Genomic DNA, 21,596 nt, shown 5'->3' with positions numbered 1-21,596 from the left:
TTTCCATTTGAAGTCTTCTGGATCTGGGCACCGTATAGGTAGACCCTAGATGGGCTGGGAGGAAAAAGGGCGGTTTGGTAACGGGAGCGGGAGCCACAGCAAACAAGGAATGTCTCCAAACTGAATTCCAGGTATTCTTTTGCATTTAATTTCAAATTTGTTGTCTAGTTAAATTGTACAAATCGGATTCTACAACGATGTTATGATGTTGTGGGGTGAATTTAACATGTAAAAGATGTAATGTAATTATCTAAAGCAAAGAACAATATAGCCATGTGAAAAAATTAAAAGGTTCGGGCACGGATCCGCGGAGATTGCACGCAGATCCGGAGGTAGACAGGCGGTTCCATGGGGGCTCGATTTCTATATTTTTTTTAATTTTTTCTTTGACTTAAGTTGGGTTGGGGTGGGGTTAAGGTGGGTTTATGGTGAGTTAGGGAAAGGATAGGATGGGGTTAAAAGGCATTTCCCCTTCTCTTTTCCTCATTCTTGCATCTTAGGAGTGCTTGGAGAAGAGAGGAGAAGAGAGGAGAACAAAGTTTGAGGAGAGCTTGAAGGCATGAAAGAGGAGTTAGGAGGAGCTTGGAGGAGTAAAAAAGGGTTGCCATTTACAAGAGCTAAAGAGGTAAGTGGAAACCCCAAACTCCCTCATTTTTTTGTCATTGCAGTTTGTATTTTTTTCCCTCCCTCTCCTACTCTTTCCCATTCGTTCTTCTTGTTCATTTCATTACAGCTTGTCCATCTATATTCATATTCCAAATGGTGTTCTTTTGGCTTATATGTATCATTCCACTTTTGGTTTCTCATGATCATGTTGGGGAGTAGGAATAGAAGGGAAGAAGAACAAAAGGATAGTGGTCCCCATATGAGTGACCAAATATATGATGAGTAGGAAGGGTTTGGAAAGGAAGGGGATGAAAAGGACACTAAAATGCAAGAGAGGGAAGTTGCATTCACAACGTTGTGGAATTATGTGACAAAACTTGAGGGGGGGAGAGGTGGTGGAAGCTACAAGTTTGTTTGCCCTCATGATTGTCATGGAAGAAAACCATATATTGGTTCATATACCTGTGTGAGGAGGCATCTTTGTGGGGTAATGCGCAGTGATGAAAAAAAGGGTCCTGTAGGGATCTCAATTTGCCCTAAGGTTTCAATGGAACAAAGGAGAAAATACGTCCAAATAGAGGAGGTTGTGTTACCCACCACCAGTGGGTGACCTCATAAGAGAATTTTTCTCTTAGATTTGTCTCCAGCCAGTAGGTTGCAGCCCCTGACAACCACCAGTGTAGCCGATGTTATGCCAGTTGATCTCCGCTCCCTGAGCCAGTCATATGTCCCCTCGCCCATCTGTTGAGAGCATATGTTTGAAGGTGGGCCATCCAATCCTAACAGTATGTCTTTCATTGTGCAATCGGGTGCTTATGCTTGTTTTTCTTTGGGCACACTTGGGTATCGATTATTGGGTGACTTGGAAAGAGGAAAGGTTTTGACTGTCGTCTTGTTCTCTCACCTTAAATGGGGGGTTAATCCTCAACCCGAGTCCCCTGGGATCTCCCCCATTGGCTTATAGATTCATGATGGGCACTACTTGGGAAACCCTGATTTTGGTAGCGTGGTCTTGTTACCCACCACCAGTGGGTGACCCCTATAGGAGAATTTTTCTCCTAGATTTGTCTTCAGTCGGCAACCCCTTGCACCTACCAAATAGCTCGATGTGCCACCATTCTCTGCCTCTTGAACAAACCATTATGTGCCCTCGCCCATCTGTTATGATCATATGTTTGAAGGTGGGCCTTCCAACCCCAAAGGTATGACTTTTCATTATGTAATTGGGTATTTATGCTTGCTTTTCTTAGACACATTTGGACATGGATTAGTGAGGTGATTCACCAAAAAGAATGGGCTTGGATTGTAATCTTGTTCCCTTGTCCCAGCTTGGTGGTTAATCTTGTATCCTAGTCCTTTGGGATTTCCTCTATTGGCTACTAGCTTTAAAAGTGGCACTACATGGGAAACCCCGATTTTGGTTGCGTGGTCCTGCTTCCCGACACCACATATCTCACTCCCCTCCACTCATTATAACCCCTTTTCACACTTTTCCCATCTGGGTTCACATTTGTCCGTTGGGTCCACAAGGAGTTAGTTTCCCCTTCCCCTTGTCCACACTTCGGATCGGGCCTGGAATGATGCCCTGGAGGTTGATGCAGTTAAAAGAAAGTTAAAAGCATAATTTGGCCACTTACAACAAGAAATGTACCACAAAATGCAAAAGATGGCTGGGATATAAAAATTTAGCACATGGGCAAAAGCCAAACATGAGCTCCACCCCTTATCACTATGGCAATCACCCTGGTTTCTAAGGCCCCTATGTGTGCCCCCTACATCATTAAGGAACCCATGATTGTCCCAACCCCTGTTGGGCGATGAACTTCCCAACCTTAAGGGGGTAATCATACGCATCATGCTCTCATCCCTAGAGCCCCAAGGAGTAAAAAGAAAGAAAAATCATTAGAAGGCATATGAAGAAGGGTGGAAAACTAAAGATCGGGGTAACTCATGCACCACAATTGTGTGAAAATTTCATCTATCACAACAACTGGAAATTATTTTCCTAATTATTAATTTATTTAACAATTTATTTGCAGTTTGCTACGACAAATACCAAATAATTCACACTGCGATTTTCACAAATAAATACTACGAAAGAAAAATAGCATCGGAATCTGAGAAAATCTAGCACACGCACACATAAAAATAACGTTGTTATTTTTGACAAATGTCCCTGGAAAAACCCAACTTCGGAAAACCGGTGCAACAGCTAAGGGTTTTTATTATTATGCAGCAGTGAAATTCTGAGTACAATCTGGATGTCGATAACTGGGAACCCATAGCAAGAAAATCTAGTTAAAATTATCTATTGGAATTTCCCTTCCTCCACAAGAAACCTCGACAACTTGTGTTGCCTGCACTCGCGCCGCTGCCTGTGCTCATGCTTCTGCTCGCACTCACGTTGTTGCCCATACTCGAGCTTCTGCTTGTACTCACATTGTTGCCTGTACTCGGGCTTCTGCACTGGGAATAACTCGGCCTCTTGTTGCTGTCTCTCCAGATCTGGAAATATTCCTCCGGATCACTGTCCCTGCCCCTCATTGACACCACGTCCCTCTCTAGCTCGAACTCTTGTTGCTAGCTCAATCTGCACAAGGAACTACTGCTCAAGTGTGTCTGGTGTTTTCTCCAAGTGTCCATCGACTTCTTATAATCCTCTGTTGGAGCACCAACGGCCAATATTTTTACTGGTTCCAGTCCAATTTCAACCAGTCCTCATTCCACAAGATTTTCTAGTTCAATCACCGGTTCAGTTCCAATAACATTTGTCAAAAGTAATGCAAAAACCATGTGAGGCCCTATATTAGGTATCAGAGACCTATGTCTTTGTCATTGAGTCTGTATTTTTTTGTCTTGGTCGGAGCATGGTTGATCCCTTGAAGTCTCAGTCCGGGTTGCTCTCACCCTATACAAGATTAGAGAACCTTAGGTGAACTCTCATGCGGACTCATGGTTTTATGGGAGCTTTCATTTGTAAGGGTGATAACCATCTAAGGTGAACTACAAGTCTACAACCATTTGTTTTTCTTATGCTAACTCTTCACAAATCACCTTAAGCCTCCACTCCATAGCCTTAGCAATACTATCCTTATGGAAGTCCCCCTTGAGTTGAAGAAGCGCTAACCAAAAATGTGAGGAAGAGCTACCAAAGTGATAGTGGGTAGCCTTCCCGACTTACACAAGCTAGCCCCTTGATCCTTGGGGTTTTACATCATATGGGGATGCTAGATTTGTTGTAACAAGTAATGTGTCTTTGAAGTTTTGAACATTAATGCAAAAGGCAAGTTTAAAATTCTGCTTACTAATAGCGACAAGGAATGTGATATGATTTGATCAGGCTACACTCTGTCAGAAACATCTCTCGCTATCCTTTCCATCAATCTTGAATAGTTGTTTGTACAAATTCATATTCCACAATGTGTAGTGCACTAGAAACAATAATGCAAGCAAACAGCGTTCAAGAGTAAAGCTATCTCAGATATCCAAATCACTGGCAGCTACAAAAGCAAAGCAACCTCACATGCACTTAAGTTTGGAATGTAACACACTAGATGTCCTAAAAGAACTTCTCTCATAACAAGGTTACCATTATGATTGCATGGAAAAAGAGCAAATTGCATTGACCATCTATAATTCCTCAAATGTGTTTCAACCCACCATGATGAGGAAGCTTATCAAATTCAAAATTTCTTTCGAAGTAAGAGGTTGATTCCTCATTCAATAAGACAAGAATTAAGTAAAACAAATGAAAATTCCTGAACACTCACCTGCTCATGAGGCTCTCCAAAATTCGCGTCCTCAATGCTAACAGATATTGCACCAAAGCACAAAAGTGCTTCTGAAAATTGATCCTGCATAGAGTTATTCAAGAAAATGCGAAAATTATAGAACTGCAAATACAAATCTAAGTGGTGGTACATGCTGCTTGATTGTAAATAGATTCATATATGCAAATATTAAAATCCAATTCAACTATTGTTATCAAAAATTAAAATCCATCATTGAAAAAACACTACTATGTGCTCTATTAATAGCAAGAGAATTGTCCTGGGAATTAAAAAATATACAAATTTAAATTCTCAAAAAATTTACAAGATGTCAAGTATTTGACATGAATTTATCTCTACTTTTCAACATGCTTCCTGCAGAAGAAATAAACAAAACAAAATAAAAAAAATATGACTTCTTATTGGAAGAGTTAATCCATTAATATCCTATTAGAGGAATGTAACGAGTCATAATTGAATAGGTTTGTTGAAAATGTATCATTGGTTTCCCAGAAATATTTTCCTCAGTGAGGAAATTAAAATGTTGACACTCGTTTTCAAGTTTTAAGCAAGCAACTTTGTCCCAACTTTGGAGTAAAATATTTGGAAAATGCAAATATATGAATCAAAAGTCGAATATATAACCAAAAGAGGTTTACAAAAAGAATAGTATAGGAAACTTCAACAAGGAAAAGGATGTCAACACTCAAAGATTAAATGAAGTTATTACAATAAGTCACAGTTTGCAGACCATGGCTCCCATCAATGTTATAGCCGAAGTTTTTTAATATATATATATATAGTGTGTGTGTAAGTGTGTGGGTGTGTGTTAGGGCCTAGAGTTGGGTGTGCCTTTAAACGAGGCGTGCACCAAGAGCGACATCTCCATCGCACCATTTGTGACGTTTATATCACAAATAATGTGATGTAACGGAGGGTTCACTCGATGGTTGAGTAGTGGGCCAAGGCTTCAACAAAATCGAGATAGTGGTGAATAATCGAGAAGCGCAGGCAAGAGCAAGCCCATCGGAGTGGTAGAAAACCAAGACTTGGGGCTTCCATTTGGGCACTTGTGGGTTGGCACAAGGACGGCTTGGTGGCACACCGGGTATGGCACAACCCAACTCCCCAACCCGCCCAAGCAAAGAAGAAACCGAGATGGGTGAGGGTGCATGTAGCTTGGTGCCACAGGGATCACAAAGGCGTAGCACAACCAAGGAATGACCTCCCTAAGACGAGTAGAATGAAATCGACCCAAGCATCATTTAGTTAAATGCACATTGGAATGAGTTGGCCCGAGGTGTCGTGGGATGGAACATGGGATGAGTGGGTAAGATGACCGAGCGAAAGGGCGAACATGTATGGATGAGCCAAACAATGGGAGGTCAATCCGATGCAAAGTCATATTCTGGAGAGCCAACAAGCCAACCCAATTGAGATGGAAAGGTTGTGAGGGAAAGTTGAAACCAAAAGGAAAGTCACATATACAAAAGGGATGTGCACGATGTAGAGAACAACAAACGAACAAGGTCGAATCAAATGAGTGACAAGTGCGAGAATCGTAGAAGAGGACGAGCATCTGAGGAGAAGGCAAGGACAAGCCGAGAAGAATAGAACCGAGGGCGAAGGGGGCTCGGGTGAGTCTACACTTGGCGAACAAACCAAATGGGCCAAGGAGCAATCGAAGGAAGTCGTGGGTAGGGTGGAGACGACTCGTCAAGTCAATCGAGCCAGGTGGCACAGGTGTTTCCTTCAAGTAAAGGTTTTGTTGGCTTGTTTGTTGTCTTTATGGTCGAGCCATTGTCTCGAACCCTTATGTAAAGAAGTTTTACATTATTCAATAAAAGAAGAAGGTTGGAGGGATGTTCCATACAAATTGTGTATTTGTGTTAATGATGTTGATGATGTGATCTCTTTACATGTGTTGCTCATGAATGAATGTTAATTGAAGTATTGTGACAATAAGATTTTCTTGCACTATATTGAAGGGTTATGATATCCCACTAAGTAACCAATAATATAGAGCTTATATAAGTAAGCTTATTGTGAGGCATAGTCCAGGTGGACTAACATTGCACTACACTAGGCAGTTGCGAAACACGTCGGTCAAGGGGTCACAGTGCACTCAACAAACTGCCTTGAAACCATGTGGAGACCCTAGAGTCTTGATAGGTGGCATCAAAGCTACCACAAGAAGAGACAATGAGTGTAGCTCCTCACCACACGAAGGTGGTATCAGAGCTACCACAAGAAGAGATAATGAGTATAGCTCTTCACCATGGAGGTGGAATATCAAATTTACCACATGCAGGAAGAGATAGTGCAACTTTGGTGGTATCAAAGAAGCACAGCAACAGGTCCATGCAAGGATCTAAATAGGTATGAAGGAGGTTTGCAATTACCTCAAAGAAGAAGTTGAAGCTATTCGAAGATTGCAGGTTCAGTTTCCCTTCTATCTTACAAGTTATTTGGGAAAGGGACTTCTATAATCAATTGCCATGTGTGAAAAAGGGCTTTTTGGCTATTGGTTTTTGGCACAGGTTACATTGAGGGAAATTGAAGTGAGCATTAGCAAGGTCACATCACAAGTGTGAAAGAAGTAGGTCATAATGGTGAACACTAGGTCTAACCCAGTGGACCAAGATGAGGTGGCATTAATAGACATAGTCCAAGATGTTGAGAGAAGCTTGGAAACAATGGTAAACACTATGGAAGGTCATGGAAATGAGTTTGATGAGATCCGAGGAGAGATCTGTTGAAATTTGGCAGCTTAAGGAGAAATTTCCTCCATTGGGAAGCCTTCCTCATCCAGAAAAGCCCTTACTAGCCCTTGGAAGAATTTAATTTGGTCAAGGAAAAATATTATTTTTGATGTGAAACCCACATGTGCACAAAAGTACACGTCAGCCTGGGCAAGCAAATTCGACCCACTAAGACACATATAAATAGAACTCGTGTCACATCACTTGGAGGCATCATCATACATCACATTCTTCTCTTAGATTGGTTTGTATAGCTCTAAAATTGCAGGTTCATCTTCACACATGCGAATGAGAGAGAGTCATTTTTAGTTGCCCGAATTTGTCTTTTGTTTTGGGCCTTTGACCAACATTGACTTTTGGGACTTGGAGCATGGTTTGACTTTGAATTTCTGATCTATTTGGAGGGACGAGTTGACTGGCACATTAACCAAGACTTTTTGGGTTCTTTGACCAACAATTGATTTTTTTACTTTGACCAAATTTGCAGGCACTATTTGGGGATTGTTATTTATTGACTTTGACCAACAAAGGAGGTCGTATTTTTTTACTGTTCAGCGAACTGCTTTCGAGGTGATTTGACCATTGACCATTGACTGGTTAGGGCTTCTTTTGCCACTGTTGACTTTGAACATATTTGACTTTGGACTTGATTTGTCTACTTTGCTACTTTTGGATTGGATATTGGATAGTTGACTTGGTTAGTCAAGGGCTTGACCCTTTGACTCATTGTGGATGTACTTGAACATTGTATCTCTCTGTTGAACATTTGATGACAATCTAACAGAAGAAGAATTTGAAAGGGTTTTCCCCCTTGTGGGGTTTTCCCCTAGTCTTTGACCAAATTATGTCTCTCTTGTTCTTGGTTGTATTCTATTATGCATTGGTTTATTGTTCTATCTACAATTGCTTATTGTTGCTGGAATATTGAATTATATTGGAGAAATTGGTTGCTAATTGAAGAAGAATTGTTATATGTGATTGTGGTAAGCATAGAACACTGAAAATTAACATGGAATCAGAGTTGAGGTGAAGACAAGCCCAAGGAGAAGAGAGACGAGCAATCACCTTTGGAAAGATTTGAAGAAAGCTTATCTGACTTGGTTAAGATGTCTACCTCATACTTCAAGGAAGCAGATAAGCTTAATGATTCATCAAATTTTGTTGCTTGGAAAATCAGGTTGGAAGTGACCTTCAATGAGAATGATGTCATGGATATGTGGAAGGAAAGGTACCAGAGCCTCCGAAAAATGTTTCTGTTGCCATCAAAGCTAAGTACAGGAAAGGTGAGATCAAAGCTAAGAAAATCATTATTGATTCTTTAAGAGAACATTTGCTTACTCTTATTTCTAAGTTGAAGAAGTCCAAGAAAATCTATGATGCTCTGGTCAGGATGTATGAGGTCAATAATTTGAACCATATTCTCTTCTTGAAAAATCAACTCAAGGATATCAAGAGGAACAAGGGGGAGACTGAGCAATCATACTTCATGAGGTTATCACAACTCAAGGATCAATTGTTGATTGTTGGAGAATCTATATCTGATAGAAAGTTGGTACTCGTTGCTCTTGGAGACTTTCCTCCAATTTGGGGTGGATTTGGGAGACATTTATTGCTACTATAAGCAACAATGGCAAGTTCCCAACATTTCATGAGCTCGTTGGCAAGTGCACTCAAGAAGAGACCAGGATTATTTCCAAAGGGAGAATTCAAAAGCATGAAGAAGGAGAGCCCTCTTCATTTGCTACTCAAGACAAGAAGAGGAAGGCCATCTAACTCAAGAAAGCCTGCACCAACATCCAGGGGCTCCAATAGAAGATCAAGAAGGGACAGGGAGGTCATTTGGTTCCAATTTATAAGAAGCAAGAATTTGTGACTCCATTAAGGCACTGGTCTCATAATAGAAAAATCTAATCTAGTCAATAATCTTGCTTAATTTCAACCAAGTGGCTAGGCCACTCATCCGTGTCTCCCAAACAAGTTGGTTTTCCAACTTGTTTTCCTTCATCTCATTCCATAGGGACTACCCCCCATAGCCTGTTGTTGGGAGACAGCTAGAATGGAGTGGGCAGGGATCAAAGTGACAGCCCCCATCCTGAGCGTTGTTGCAGCTCCTGTACAATCCAGGCGACAACACATCCCTTCTGGCTCGAACTTCTCTCCCTTGCTCGATCTTTGTAACTAGGTAGCTCAATCTGCCAAGCAACTCGCTCTACTAGTGTGTCTTCTCCATCCCCATCGTCTTTCTCTTATAATCTCTTCTGAGTGAACCAACGGCCATGATTAGGTCTCCATCAACAGCTCAAATCATCTCAAACTCAATCCGTGTGAGTTTCTAGAACATTCTTACCTTTCTCAATTAATTCCCTTTAATTAATCGATTTCCCTAAGTTAGACTTAGGCACTTTTTAATTATTGATCAATTAATTTAATTGAGTTGTCTCTGGGTGTTTTCTCCGAAAACTTTTTCTGGGTTTTGGAGATCTAGTGTTTCTTAGCCTCTTTGACCAAAGTCGAAACTAAAACACATGTTTGATGCTACAAAAACTAACACTCCCTATTAGCGAGGAAGGATTTATCTCCCATAACATCTTCACTCACAATGTTCATGTCTGACAACTGTGACAACCTGCCACTGCCCACCAAGCCACTACACATACTTTGATTCATCTACCACTCCTCTAGCTAAACCATCCTGCATCTACGTTGTTGCTGACACTGCACCGTGCCTCCTGTTGTCGCACAGATTGTCACGCAACGCTCAGACCGGGGGCTGTCACCCTGATCCCTAATCTCTCCGTTTAAGCCTGTCTCCCGCAGCTAAGGGGGGTAGACCCTATGGGACAATGGATGACCAACTGTGGACCAGTTGGGTTGGGAGACATGAGGGAAAACAAGGACTTATTTGATTCTATTAAGTTAATAGACCAGTTCCGTACGGACTCTGGAGTTAATGACTGAATGATTATTTATCAAATGCTTGCAGAAATATGAACTTTATAATTCCATGATTAACAATCATTTATAAGCAAAATGCAAGATATTCATCAAACGCACAATGCCTTAACAATAATCCAGCAATTAAATTTATAAAGATTGAATACATTAAACCACGAAATTTAAATGCTAACCAGCTCACGAAAAGATTCACCACTTTTCAACAGCGAATCTTTAAAACTTTTAAGTGTATTTAGCTATAGAAAAATGAAACATAAATACCACAAAAAGACACCAAAATGATTCTTCAATTTTCAGCTAAGCTTTTTCAAAAATTTTCTAATTTTTATACATTTTTTATATAATTCTAAGCTAAAAAAAACCAAAATAGAACAAAATTAAAATCCTAAACTAAAACCATAAGGGAAATTTTTATGTTATATATATATATATATATATATATATTTTAATTAAATGAAAAACTAAACAAAATAACTCAAAATCCTAAATATTAATCTAATCTAAATATAAACCAAAGTTAAATCTAAAATCTAAAAAAAAAGAATTTTTTGATGCTTTTTTTTTATATTTTAAATTTTATTTATTTTTTATTATGATATAAAGTTTATGAACGAAACTAAAATTCAAAAAAAAAAAAAAAAAAAAAAATATTAATCTAAACTAAAACGTAACATCCTTGATCTATATAAAAAAAAATGAAACAGTATAAAATCTAATTCTAAACTTTTTGATGCCCCCGTTTTTTTTCTTTTTTTTATATGAAATTTATTTTAAAATAAAAAAAAACTAAAGTTAATCTAATGGAAACCGATTTTTTAAATTTTTTAGAGTAAAAAATAAAACAAAACTAAAATCGTTTATGCCCAAAATCAAAACCTAGCCTAATACTAAATCAGCATACGCGAAAATACCTACGTTAAACCTGAAAATCGATTATGCCAACCACGCAAAAACGAATTTTCGACCTTTTTTTTTTCTGCTTATCGTTGCTAATATGCAAGTCAGATGGCGGAAGGAAGGCGTGAGGAGTTGCGGCCGAGGGCAATGGCAGCGATGGAGAGTGAAATGACAGGAAAATGGAGCCGCAAGGCAGGTTGACGGCTTGGGAGGGAGCTGCGTCATTTTTTTTAATTGGAGTTTGTGGTGCGTTTGCAGGTCCAGCAAAGAGGAGAAAACCCACGATAGAGAGGGTGAGGTATGTTGTGGGAAGGAAAGCGAGGGTATGGAGGCAACTCGGGCCAAAACTGCGCGGGCCTCTTTTCTTTTTCTTTGCTTGCAGGCTGCAGGCGTTGCATGAAGGGAATGGAGCTTGCGTGAAAGAGAAAAATCGAGTGCTGCGGTGGATGTAAGTTTTAACGTGGAAGCAATGAAACGTGGGCAGCAGCAAGTGAATGGTAGCGTTGAGGAGCAAGGATGGAGCCACGATGGGAAATGAAATCGCGTGGAGAGTGAGGGGTCTTGTTTGAAGATTGAAACGCAGGAGGTATGGCAGCAATCCAGCCTGCCTAAAAAATATTTCGAAATTTTTTTCTTTTTCCTGGAACAAAAATAAACCCCGAACAGCAAAACAACTCTGATCAAACCCTAGAAGAATCATGGCAAGGCAAAGGAGGGGTAGCGCCACCTGGGACTGCCTCTTTATTTTTTGTTTCGGCTACTGTTTCAAGCTCACAGTCAGGTTTCAGCACTCATGACCTGTTGTTTTTGGCTTCCAGCTGGGGATTTGGTGATACACTTTGTGCTGGTTTGCACTGATTTTGTGTTTCTGTGGCTCAGTTCTCTTTCTCAGCTAAATATGTCACTCTCTATGTCTTTCATCTGGTTTCTTGATCTTTGTAACTGGTCTCCCCAGCTTCTGTTTGTAAGGGGGCAGTTTTGTTCTATTGAGCGCTCTCAAACTATGTCTCTTGAGGCCTCGACACTATGTAAAAATATTTTGCCTTACAGTTAATAGAATTTAGTATTTGCAAGGAAAAAAAAAACTCTGATCAAACCCTCGGAAATCTATACCTGTAACCTGCAATGGCAAAAACAGAAAAACCCAGAAGTAAAATGTGTAGGAAATAAAATTAAAGACCCTAAATCAGCTAAATAATTACAGCATTTACAGATTTTCGACTCTTAAGCAGCCAGATTTGTCAATAATCACAGTAATATTATCAGAATTTAATTTTAATGTGGGATACTTCAGAAAACCCTGCTTGCATTCATAAAAAAATTCAGATGATAAGCCCGGGATTAAAACTGGCTGGGCTCTTTCAGAAAACGCGATCCGGGAGTTGGCTGGTTCAGCCGAGAACTTCCCCTAACGCCCGACAAACTCAAAACTAAGATTTCCTGCACAGCTTAAAATCAACCATTAACATAGAGGGAAAAAACAACAGTGAAATCCAGATCAAATGGAGATACCTGCCATTATATTTCAGAATCTAAACTATCATTCAAACCCCAGAGATCAGACAGGATACCTGTGTCTGAATCAATCTTCATCAAGCTACTATCAATGGCTTAAAATAAAATTATGCAGAAAAATAAATCATCTTACAACACTTTCAGAAGAGTAAGACCAGCAAGATTTCAACCCCAAAGTCTTTCTTTATTACACAAAAAAAAATGACTACAAGAGAGCTTTATTTAGCACCAGACTCTCAGATCCAATCTGATCTCAAGTGACCCCTAACACCCTATTTAAAGGAAAATTTCCCAACGGCTAGTTCGAGTGATCCATGTCAAAATGATCTCAACCGTCGATGATGATCAAGATTTATTTTAATCTCATCCGTCGAATTTTTAAATGCATTTTAATATATTAAAAAATTAAAATTCTGCATTTATTTACTCAAAAGTTTACTTATTATTTTATTTTTTTTATTCTTATCTATTTTTTTTTTAATTTCTTTAATTTTTTAATTTTTATTTTTTGGATCCTCGAACTTAGCCTTTGGAAAAATTACCTAGGACCTAGGACTTAGGACTTATGAGGGGATTAAAACATTTTCGAACCCTCAAGACACTTTATATCATGACTTTTACAATTTTACATCTCAAGGGGGAAACCATTTGACATAGACCCTCATAGACCACCCAGTTATGCGACACAACTATAATCTAGCAGATCAAGCAATTTGTAATTATCTAACCAAATAGTTAGAATTATTTCCAAATTACTTTTACATAAACTCGAAGCACACTAGGATTCCCCTAAGATTCTAATGACAAAATCCATTCCGGCTTTGGGGTTAGGCTAAAGGAAAACTCTGCCGATCATGGATCGATGAGACAAAAAACCTTCCAGAACATAGATTATCACTAGAAAATTAGGTCTACCTAAGCAATTTACATACATGACTCAAATATGCTAAGATTATTTACAATTTACACATGCAGACTAGGTTTACAACATAACATGATCAGGTCGATGACGATTGTCGAATGGCACAGACATGTCGATCAAGCGCTATCCCTTTTTTCGAAAAAGAGGGTGTACTGCTATGGGTAGTTGACACGTAGTGGTCAACATCTGGCTCTACTTGGGGACACGTTGCTGCATTGTAGGAATGTGAGAATCCAGAATCTACATCCACACAACACACAACAAAAATAAGTAGCGTCCATTCAAAAATCATCATATAACATTAAGCACATGAAAGATATAAGCTCTTCATTTATTAACATGAAAAAGTAAATCTAATCCTAAAACAGAAATGAAAATGCTGAAAAAAACAAGGAGTAGGGTTAGAAATACAGAGGATACCCCATGGCATCAGATGTGTTCAATATAGTGTATACTGAGCATTTGCCTGCTTTCAGGCAAATCTGTCGGCTGCTTCTCGGATGTGCCACGTCCAATTCTGCATACGGTAGGACTTTCTCCTATCCGAAAATCAAGTTGCTCGCGGCCGTCTGATGCATCAAATCTTTTTCTCCTTTTCTTTCTTTTGCGCTTTTTCTTCGTGGTAGGCTGTATCACTGATGACGTGTAACTTTCTGCTTCAAAGCTCTCAGATGAAGTATGTAAGATATGTGTGACATGTCTTTCTTCATTCTGTATCTGCCCTGCCAAGGATGATGGACCAATCTCACAGGTGCCATGAGTTATAACTTGATCTTCAATGACTGGTGGATTAACCGTGTGAGCATCAACCTGATTATTAATCTCCCTTTTATCCAGGTCACCTTCAATTATCCACTTTTCAATGGAACAAAGGACCTCATAATATGATGGAGCTTGCTGTAACAGATGAGGAGGCTCTTGATCTATTGACGTTCCATGGTTTCTTTCATCCTCTGACCATTGTTGAAATTTCTAAACCTGTATTTTAATGGCATGTATCTAACTAGAGTGTTCAACCTTCATAGCACTGATTTCCCTGGCATGTTCTTCTTCCATATCTTTTATTACTTTATCATTCTTTTCCTTTATGGTCATTAAGCAATGCTGCATAGAGTTTATCTCTTCCTTATGATTTGCTTGCATGGTAGCCAACCGATTATTATGATCGAACGTCATGATAGTCATTTCTTCATCCATAGTTAATAACTTGTTTTGCATAGAATTAATTTCCCTATCATGATTAGCTTTCATGGTCGTCATATTTTCCTATAAGCCTGATAACTTGCTTTGCATAAAACTAATTTCTGTGTCATGATTAGTCTTCATGGCCTCAATTTCCTTAGCATGCTGATTTTGCATGATTTCCATCTCCCTATTACGTTTTTCCAGGTGGGTGCATAAAGTTCTCACATCATTGACGTAATTAGTTTGATTGATCTCCATATTTTTTACCAACAGCATTAGTTCTTGTATAATTTGCTTATGATCTTCCTTTTCATTGTCAACACTGTTTTTACAATTTGTCCCCGCTTTTCCACTATCATGGATTTGATCTGCAATGGTACAGGTGGATGGCACATTCTAATATGAAGAATTGTCTTGAAATCTTTCATCGACAGCTGGACCTTTTATAATATTACTTTCATTCTGTTGCACAATTTTAGGGGCAGAAGGCAAGCTATCTGGATCACCATATCTATCTTTAAAAACATTGACAATGTCTTGTAAAGAAGTGAAAGAATCCTTAGGACAATTGTTAAACCAATTCAAAGCATCACCCTCTAAAGAAAGGACAAAAAGACGCATTTTGATATCTTCATGATTATACTGAGGGGGTCTACAATATATGATCATTATACGAGTAAAGAAGCCTAGATGCCTTTTAACAGCTACTGAATCACCACTTGAGAACAAAGGTAATTTAGAAATGGCCACTTCCGGAATATCATGGAGATCATCAGTAAAATGACATGGTTTAAATGAATAATCCATGATGAATAACGAGGGACCAAATGGATGATAGAAAGAGATCTCTGCTCAAGAAAATCAAGAGATGAAAGAAGTGGAGTCGTCACTTGAACAATGAATCTAATTCTAGGATCCAAAAAGCAACAAACAAGTTGATATGAAAGAGGCTTCTTGTCTGGGAAAAATAAATGAAAAGAAGGGAGTCGCCACCCAAAGAATAAACGAACTGAAGAGTAAGTGCTGATATGACGAAAGATAAGGTGAAAAGATCCAAATGATGCCAAAAAATGTTGAATCTGCCAGCTCAAATGAGAGGTGAGAAAGATGAAAGAATGATGAGAAATGAGAAGATGAATGTCGTTGAAACGCCAGGGACAGAAAAACTCTATCCCCGGCAACGACACCAAAAAATGTTGTCGCACAGATTGTCACGACAACGCTCAGACCAGGGGCTGTCACCCTGATCCCCGATCTCTCCATTTAAGCCTGTCTCCCGCGGCTAAGGGGGGTAGACCCTATGGGACAATGGGTGACCAACTATGGACCAGTTGGGTTGGGAGACACGAGGGAAAACAAGCACTTATTTGATTTTATTAAGTTAATAGACCAGTGCCTTATGGAGTTAATGACTGAATGATTATTTATCAAATGCTTGAAGAAATATGAACTTTATAATTCCATGATTAACAATCATTTATAAGCAAAATGCAAGATATTCATCAAGCGCACAACGCCTTAACAATAATCCAGCAATTAAATTTATAAAGATTGAATACATTAAACCACGAAATTTAAATGCTAATCAGCTCACGAAAAGATCCACCACTTTTCAACAGCTAATCTTTAAATAACTTTTAAGTGTATTTAGCTATAGAAAAATGAAACATAAATACCACAAAAAGACACCAAAATAATTCTTCAATTTTTAACTAAGCTTTTTCAAAAATTTTCTAATTTTTATACATTTTTTATATAATTCTAAGCTAAAAAAAGTCAAAATAGAACAAAATTAAAATCCTAAACTAAAACCATAAGGGAAATTTTTATATTTTATATATATATATATATATATATATATATATATTCTTTTTCTTTTTCTTTATATATATATATATATATATATATATATATATTAATTAAATGAAAAACTAAACAAAATAACTCAAAATCCTAAATATTAATCTAATCTAAATATAAACCAAAGTTAAATCTAAAATCTAAAAAAAAAAAGAATTTTTTGATGCTTTTTTTTATATTTTTATTTTTTTTATTTTTTATTATGATATAAAGTTTATGAACAAAACTAAAATTGAAAAAAAATAATAATCTAAACTAAAACGTAACATCCCTGATCTATATAAAAAAATGAAACAGTATAAAATCTAATTCTAAACTTTTTGATGCCCCTTTCTTTTTCTTTTTTTTTTATATGAAATTTATTTTAAAATAAAACAAAACTAAAGTTAATCCAATGGAAACCGATTTTTTTAATTTTTTGGAGTAAAAAATAAAACAAAACTAAAATCGTTTATGCCCAAAATCAAAACCTAGCCTAATACTAAATCAGCATACGCGAAAATACCTACGTTAAACCTGAAAATCGATTATGCCAACCACGCAAAAACGGATTTTCGACCTTTTTCTTTTTTGCTTATCATTGCTAATATGTAGGTCGGACGACGGAAGGAAGGCGTGAGGAGTTGCGGCTTAGGGCAATGGCAGCGATGGAGAGTGAAATGACAGGAAAATGGAGCCGCAAGGCAGGTTGACGGCTTGGGAGGGAGCTGCGTTTTTTTTTAATTAGAGTTTGTAGTGCGTTTGCAGGTCCAGCAAAGAGGAGAAAACCCACGGCAGAGAGGGTGAGGTATGCTGTGGGGAGCAGAGCGAGGGTATGGAGGCAACTCGGGCCGGAACTGCGCAGGCCTCTTTTCTTTTTCTTTACTTGCAGGCTGTGGGCGTTGCATGAAGGGAATGGAGCTTGCGTGAAGGAGAAAAATCAAGTGTTGCGGTGGATGTAAGTCTTAACGTGGAAGCAATGAAACGTGGGCAGCAGCAAGTGAATGGTAGCGTTGAGGAGCAAGGATGGAGCCACGATGGGAAATGAAATCGCGTGGAGAGTGAGGGGTCTTGTTTGCAGATTGAAACGCAGGAGGTATGGCAGCAATCCAGCCTGCCTAAAAAATATTTCGATATTTTTTTCTTTTTCCTACAACAAAAATAAACCTTGAACAGCAAAACAACTCTGATCAAACCCTCGGAAATCTATACCTGTAACCTGCAATGGCAAAAACAGAAAAACCCAGAAGTAAAATGTGCAGGAAACAAAACTGAAAACCCTAAATCAGCTAAATAATTACAGCATTTACAGATTTTCGACTCTTAAGCAGCCAGATTTGTCAATAATCACAGTAATATTATCAGAATTTAATTTTAATGTGGGATACTTCAGAAAACCCTGCATGCATTCATAAAAAATTTAGATGATAAGCCTGGGATTAAAACTAGTTGGGCTCTTTCAGAAAACGCGATCCGGGAGTTGGCTGGTTCAGTCGAGAACTTCCCCTAACGCCCAATAAACTCAAAACTAAGATTTCTTGCACAGCTTAAAATCAACCATTAACATAGAGGGGAAAAACAACAGCGAAATCCAGATCAAATGGAGATACCTGCCATTATATTTCAGAATCTAAACTATCATTCAAACCCCAGAGATCAGACAAGATACCTGTGTCTGAAAATAAAATTATGCAGAAAAATAAATCATCTTACAGCACTTTCAGAAGAGTAAGACCAGCAAGATTTCAACCCCAAAGTCTTTCTTTATTGTACAAAAAAAAATGACTACAAGAGAGCTTTCTTTAGCACCAGACTCTCAAATCCAATCTGATCTCAAGTGACCCCTAACACCCTATTTAAAGGAAAATTTCCCAACGGCTAGTTCGAGTGATCCATGTCAAAATGATCTCGACCATTGATGAGGATCAAGATTTCTTTTAATCTCATCCGTCGAATTTTTAAATGCATTTTAATATATTAAAAAAAATAAAATTCTGCATTTATTTACTCAAAAATTTGACTTATTATTATTTTTTTATTTTTTTTTTTATTTTTTATTTTTTATTTATTTATTTTTTTAATTTTATTTTTTATTTATTTTTGTATTATTTTTTAATTTTTTAATTTTATTATTATTCTTATCTATTTTTTTTTATTTTTTTATTTCTTTAATTTTTTAATTTTTATTTTTTGGATCCTCGAACTTAGCCTTTGGAAAAATTACCTAGGACCTAGGACTTAGGACTTATGAGGGGATTAAAACATTTTCGAACCCTCAAGACACTTTATATCATGACTTTTACAATTTTACATCTCAAGGGGGAAAACCCATTTGACATAGACCCTCATAGACCACCCAGTTCTGCGACACAACTATATCTAGCAGATCAAGCAATTTGTAATAACCTAACCAAATAGTAGAATTATTTCCAAATTACTTTTACATGGACTCGAAGCACACTAGGATTCCCCTAAGATTCTAATGACAAAATCCATTCCGGCTTTGGGGTTAGGCTGAAGGAAAACTCTACTGATCATGGATCGATGAGACAAAAAACCTTCCGGAACATAGATTATCACTAGAAAATTAGGTCTACCTAGGCAATTTACATACATGACTCAGATATGTTAAGATTATTTACAATTTACACATGTAGACTAGGTTTACAACATAACATGATCAGGTCGATGACGACTGTCGAATGGCATGGACATGTCAATCAAGCGCTATCCCTTTTTTCGAATAAGGGGGTGTACTGCTATGGGTAGTTGACACGTAGTGGTCAACACCTCCTACACTACTGCCAACACTACTCTACACGGCAACTGATCTCATGTTGTTGATGTTGCTGCAACTGAGAAACAAAACTCTGAATCAATTGTGTCCCTGGACTGCAACTGTCTCCTGAGTCTTTGACTGCAACTAGCCTTTGCACTGGCCACTGAGTAACTGTTTGCGCCCTAACTGGTTCTGTGCCCCTCAATAACTGACTGCAACTAGTTCTGCGATTGTCCCTCAAGAATATGACTACGCCATGCCGACACTGATCCAACTGATACTGAATACTTTGGGCCCCTGTAGCAAGTGTAATGATCCATATGGGGAGTAAATTGCAACTGTTGTTGCTCCTCTATGGACCCTGCCCAAGTCTCCACAACTCTAGGGACTAGAGCTCAAGATCTCCTTTTCAAAATTCTTAGATCTAACAGTGTCAGGAATCCTACTACAACTAGTTGAATCTACTTCACCTAGATTGTAGATTACATTACAAGATTATTTCATATTTCTTCATGAAACATTAAAGTAAATTACTAAAGCAGACTACACGAATTAAATATGATTTGAAACATAGAAACTGAGCAAGGAAAATAGAAACACATAAGACACAGTTATTTTTGGACAATAATCCCCAGAAAAAAACCAATGAAGGAAAATCGGTGCAACAGCTCTAAGGGTTTTATTATTATGTAGGAGGAAATCTGAGTACAATTCTAGGATGTTCAACTAGCAATCTAATACAGACAGAATATTGAACAAAAGACTGGTGAAATGATCTCACCCAGTCACTGGAAAATTGGTGACTGATCTTGCAGCTCTGGAGGCTCTGTGTCACCCTCTGCGTGGGCTCTGCGCAGAACTGCATCACTCGGGGCAGTTTCTGCGTCACCCCGCCTAGGTATTATGTTGCCTCTCCACTGGATCCTCTGCTGGCTTAGAAATCGACCTTCTGCCTCCTGGACTCACACCGAGCTTCCGACAACTGAATTTCGACTTCCCTTAGCAGGAAACTGGACTTCCCCTCAAGGATTGTGTTGCCTCTGCATGGGCCAGCGTCAGCCTTCCTCTGGACATCCTTTTTTTCTCCCTCTGCCTCGTACTCTTCGGAAATTCCTTCTTTCAAATTCTCACTGCCTCTCTGCTGCAAGAAATCTCCTCAATCGATTTTTTCCTCCCGAGAACTTCTCACTTCAGAAAAATCGATTTCCTTGATCTCTCCGTGTATTTTCCAAATGACCCTCAAGCCCCTTCTTATATCTTCCTGTTGGACAACCAACGGCCTAGATTAAATCATAATCAAAGGCTCAAATTGTTTTTGCTTGATCTGTGTATTTTTCTAGAAGTTTCACCCCTGATTAGATTAAAACACATTAATGTTTTAATTTTCCTAAGTTTAGACTTAGGAACCCCATTAAAAATATTAATTATTTTAATAAAATCACTTCTGGGTGGAATTTCCCAAAATGCTTTCCATGTTCTTTGGAATACATGTGCCCAAGCCTCCCTGCAAAATTTGAGGCTTTGAGCACATCCGATCCTACTCCAAATCAACACTCTCCACCTCTCTCCTGGAGGTATAGTTGCAATCACTCTGCGCTATTACTGCACAACTCTGATCATACACTGTTGAAGCCTTTGCATTGTTGCTTCTCATTTGCCACTACACTGTATTGTATTTGCATTGTTGCCATCACTGCAATTGTGTACTGATCACCTCAAATCCTGAAGTACTAGGCTTCCATAGAGTTGCTCCCTCTTGTCGATTTTTGGTAGCATCGAATGTGTTCTAAGTCTGAAATTTTACAAGGAGGCTTAGACACATGTATTCTCCAATACCCAAAAATCGTTTTGGGAAATTCCACCCGGAGACAGTTTTATTAAAATAATTAATTATTTTTAATGGGAATTAAAGGGTATTAATCAAAACTGTGAGTGAAACTTCTAGAACGCAGCGGAGATCAAGTCAATATGATCCTAGCCATTGATTAGAATCTAATCTGGGTCATTGATTGATAAACGAGAGGATTATAAGAGAAATCTTGATGGGCACTTGGAGAACATACAGAGGAGAGATCAGAAGTTCTATTCTCTGAAGCAGAGCAGCTGCCGGGGAGATTTTCGATCGTGATCTTTTGCAAAGAGGGGCAGGGATAGTATCTGGTGAGAAGTATTTTCCTGGGCCAAAGAGTACAAGGCAGAGACGACAAAACGACGTCCAAAAAGAGGCTGACGCTGGCCCACGCAGTGCTGACGTAGTGGCAACGCAGAGCCTAGAGGGAGATCGAATTTCCTACTAAGGAAATCAAGTTTCAAAAGCCGAGAGCCGGGGTGTGAGACCAAGAGGCTGGAAATCAAAGTTTTTGAGC

At 38.6% G+C, this 21,596-nt stretch overlaps 1 protein-coding gene across 6 annotated transcripts in view; it reads right to left on the bottom strand.

Moving 5' to 3' along the window:
• The window catches only part of LOC149251810 (uncharacterized), a 395,150-nt gene that overhangs the window by 338,177 nt on the left and 35,377 nt on the right, over positions 1 to 21,596 (bottom strand). For all 6 annotated transcript variants that reach the window (XR_016266907.1, XM_089459577.1, XM_089459575.1 and 3 more), the window contains exon 2: positions 4,377 to 4,460. Coding sequence is in view for 5 of the 6 variants with exons in the window: in XM_089459577.1 (XP_089315703.1) it covers positions 4,377 to 4,460 (84 nt within the window). In the remaining variant the exon portion in view is untranslated. The remainder of the gene's footprint in view (positions 1 to 4,376; positions 4,461 to 21,596) is intronic.

The sequence above is a fragment of the Pinus tabuliformis genome, chromosome 7 (genome assembly GCF_031772625.1).
Source record: "Pinus tabuliformis cultivar Carrire ecotype Pingquan chromosome 7, CPIR1, whole genome shotgun sequence".
Classification (NCBI taxonomy): Eukaryota; Viridiplantae; Streptophyta; class Pinopsida; order Pinales; family Pinaceae; genus Pinus; species Pinus tabuliformis.
This window is presented reverse-complemented; position numbering and strand designations above follow the sequence as displayed.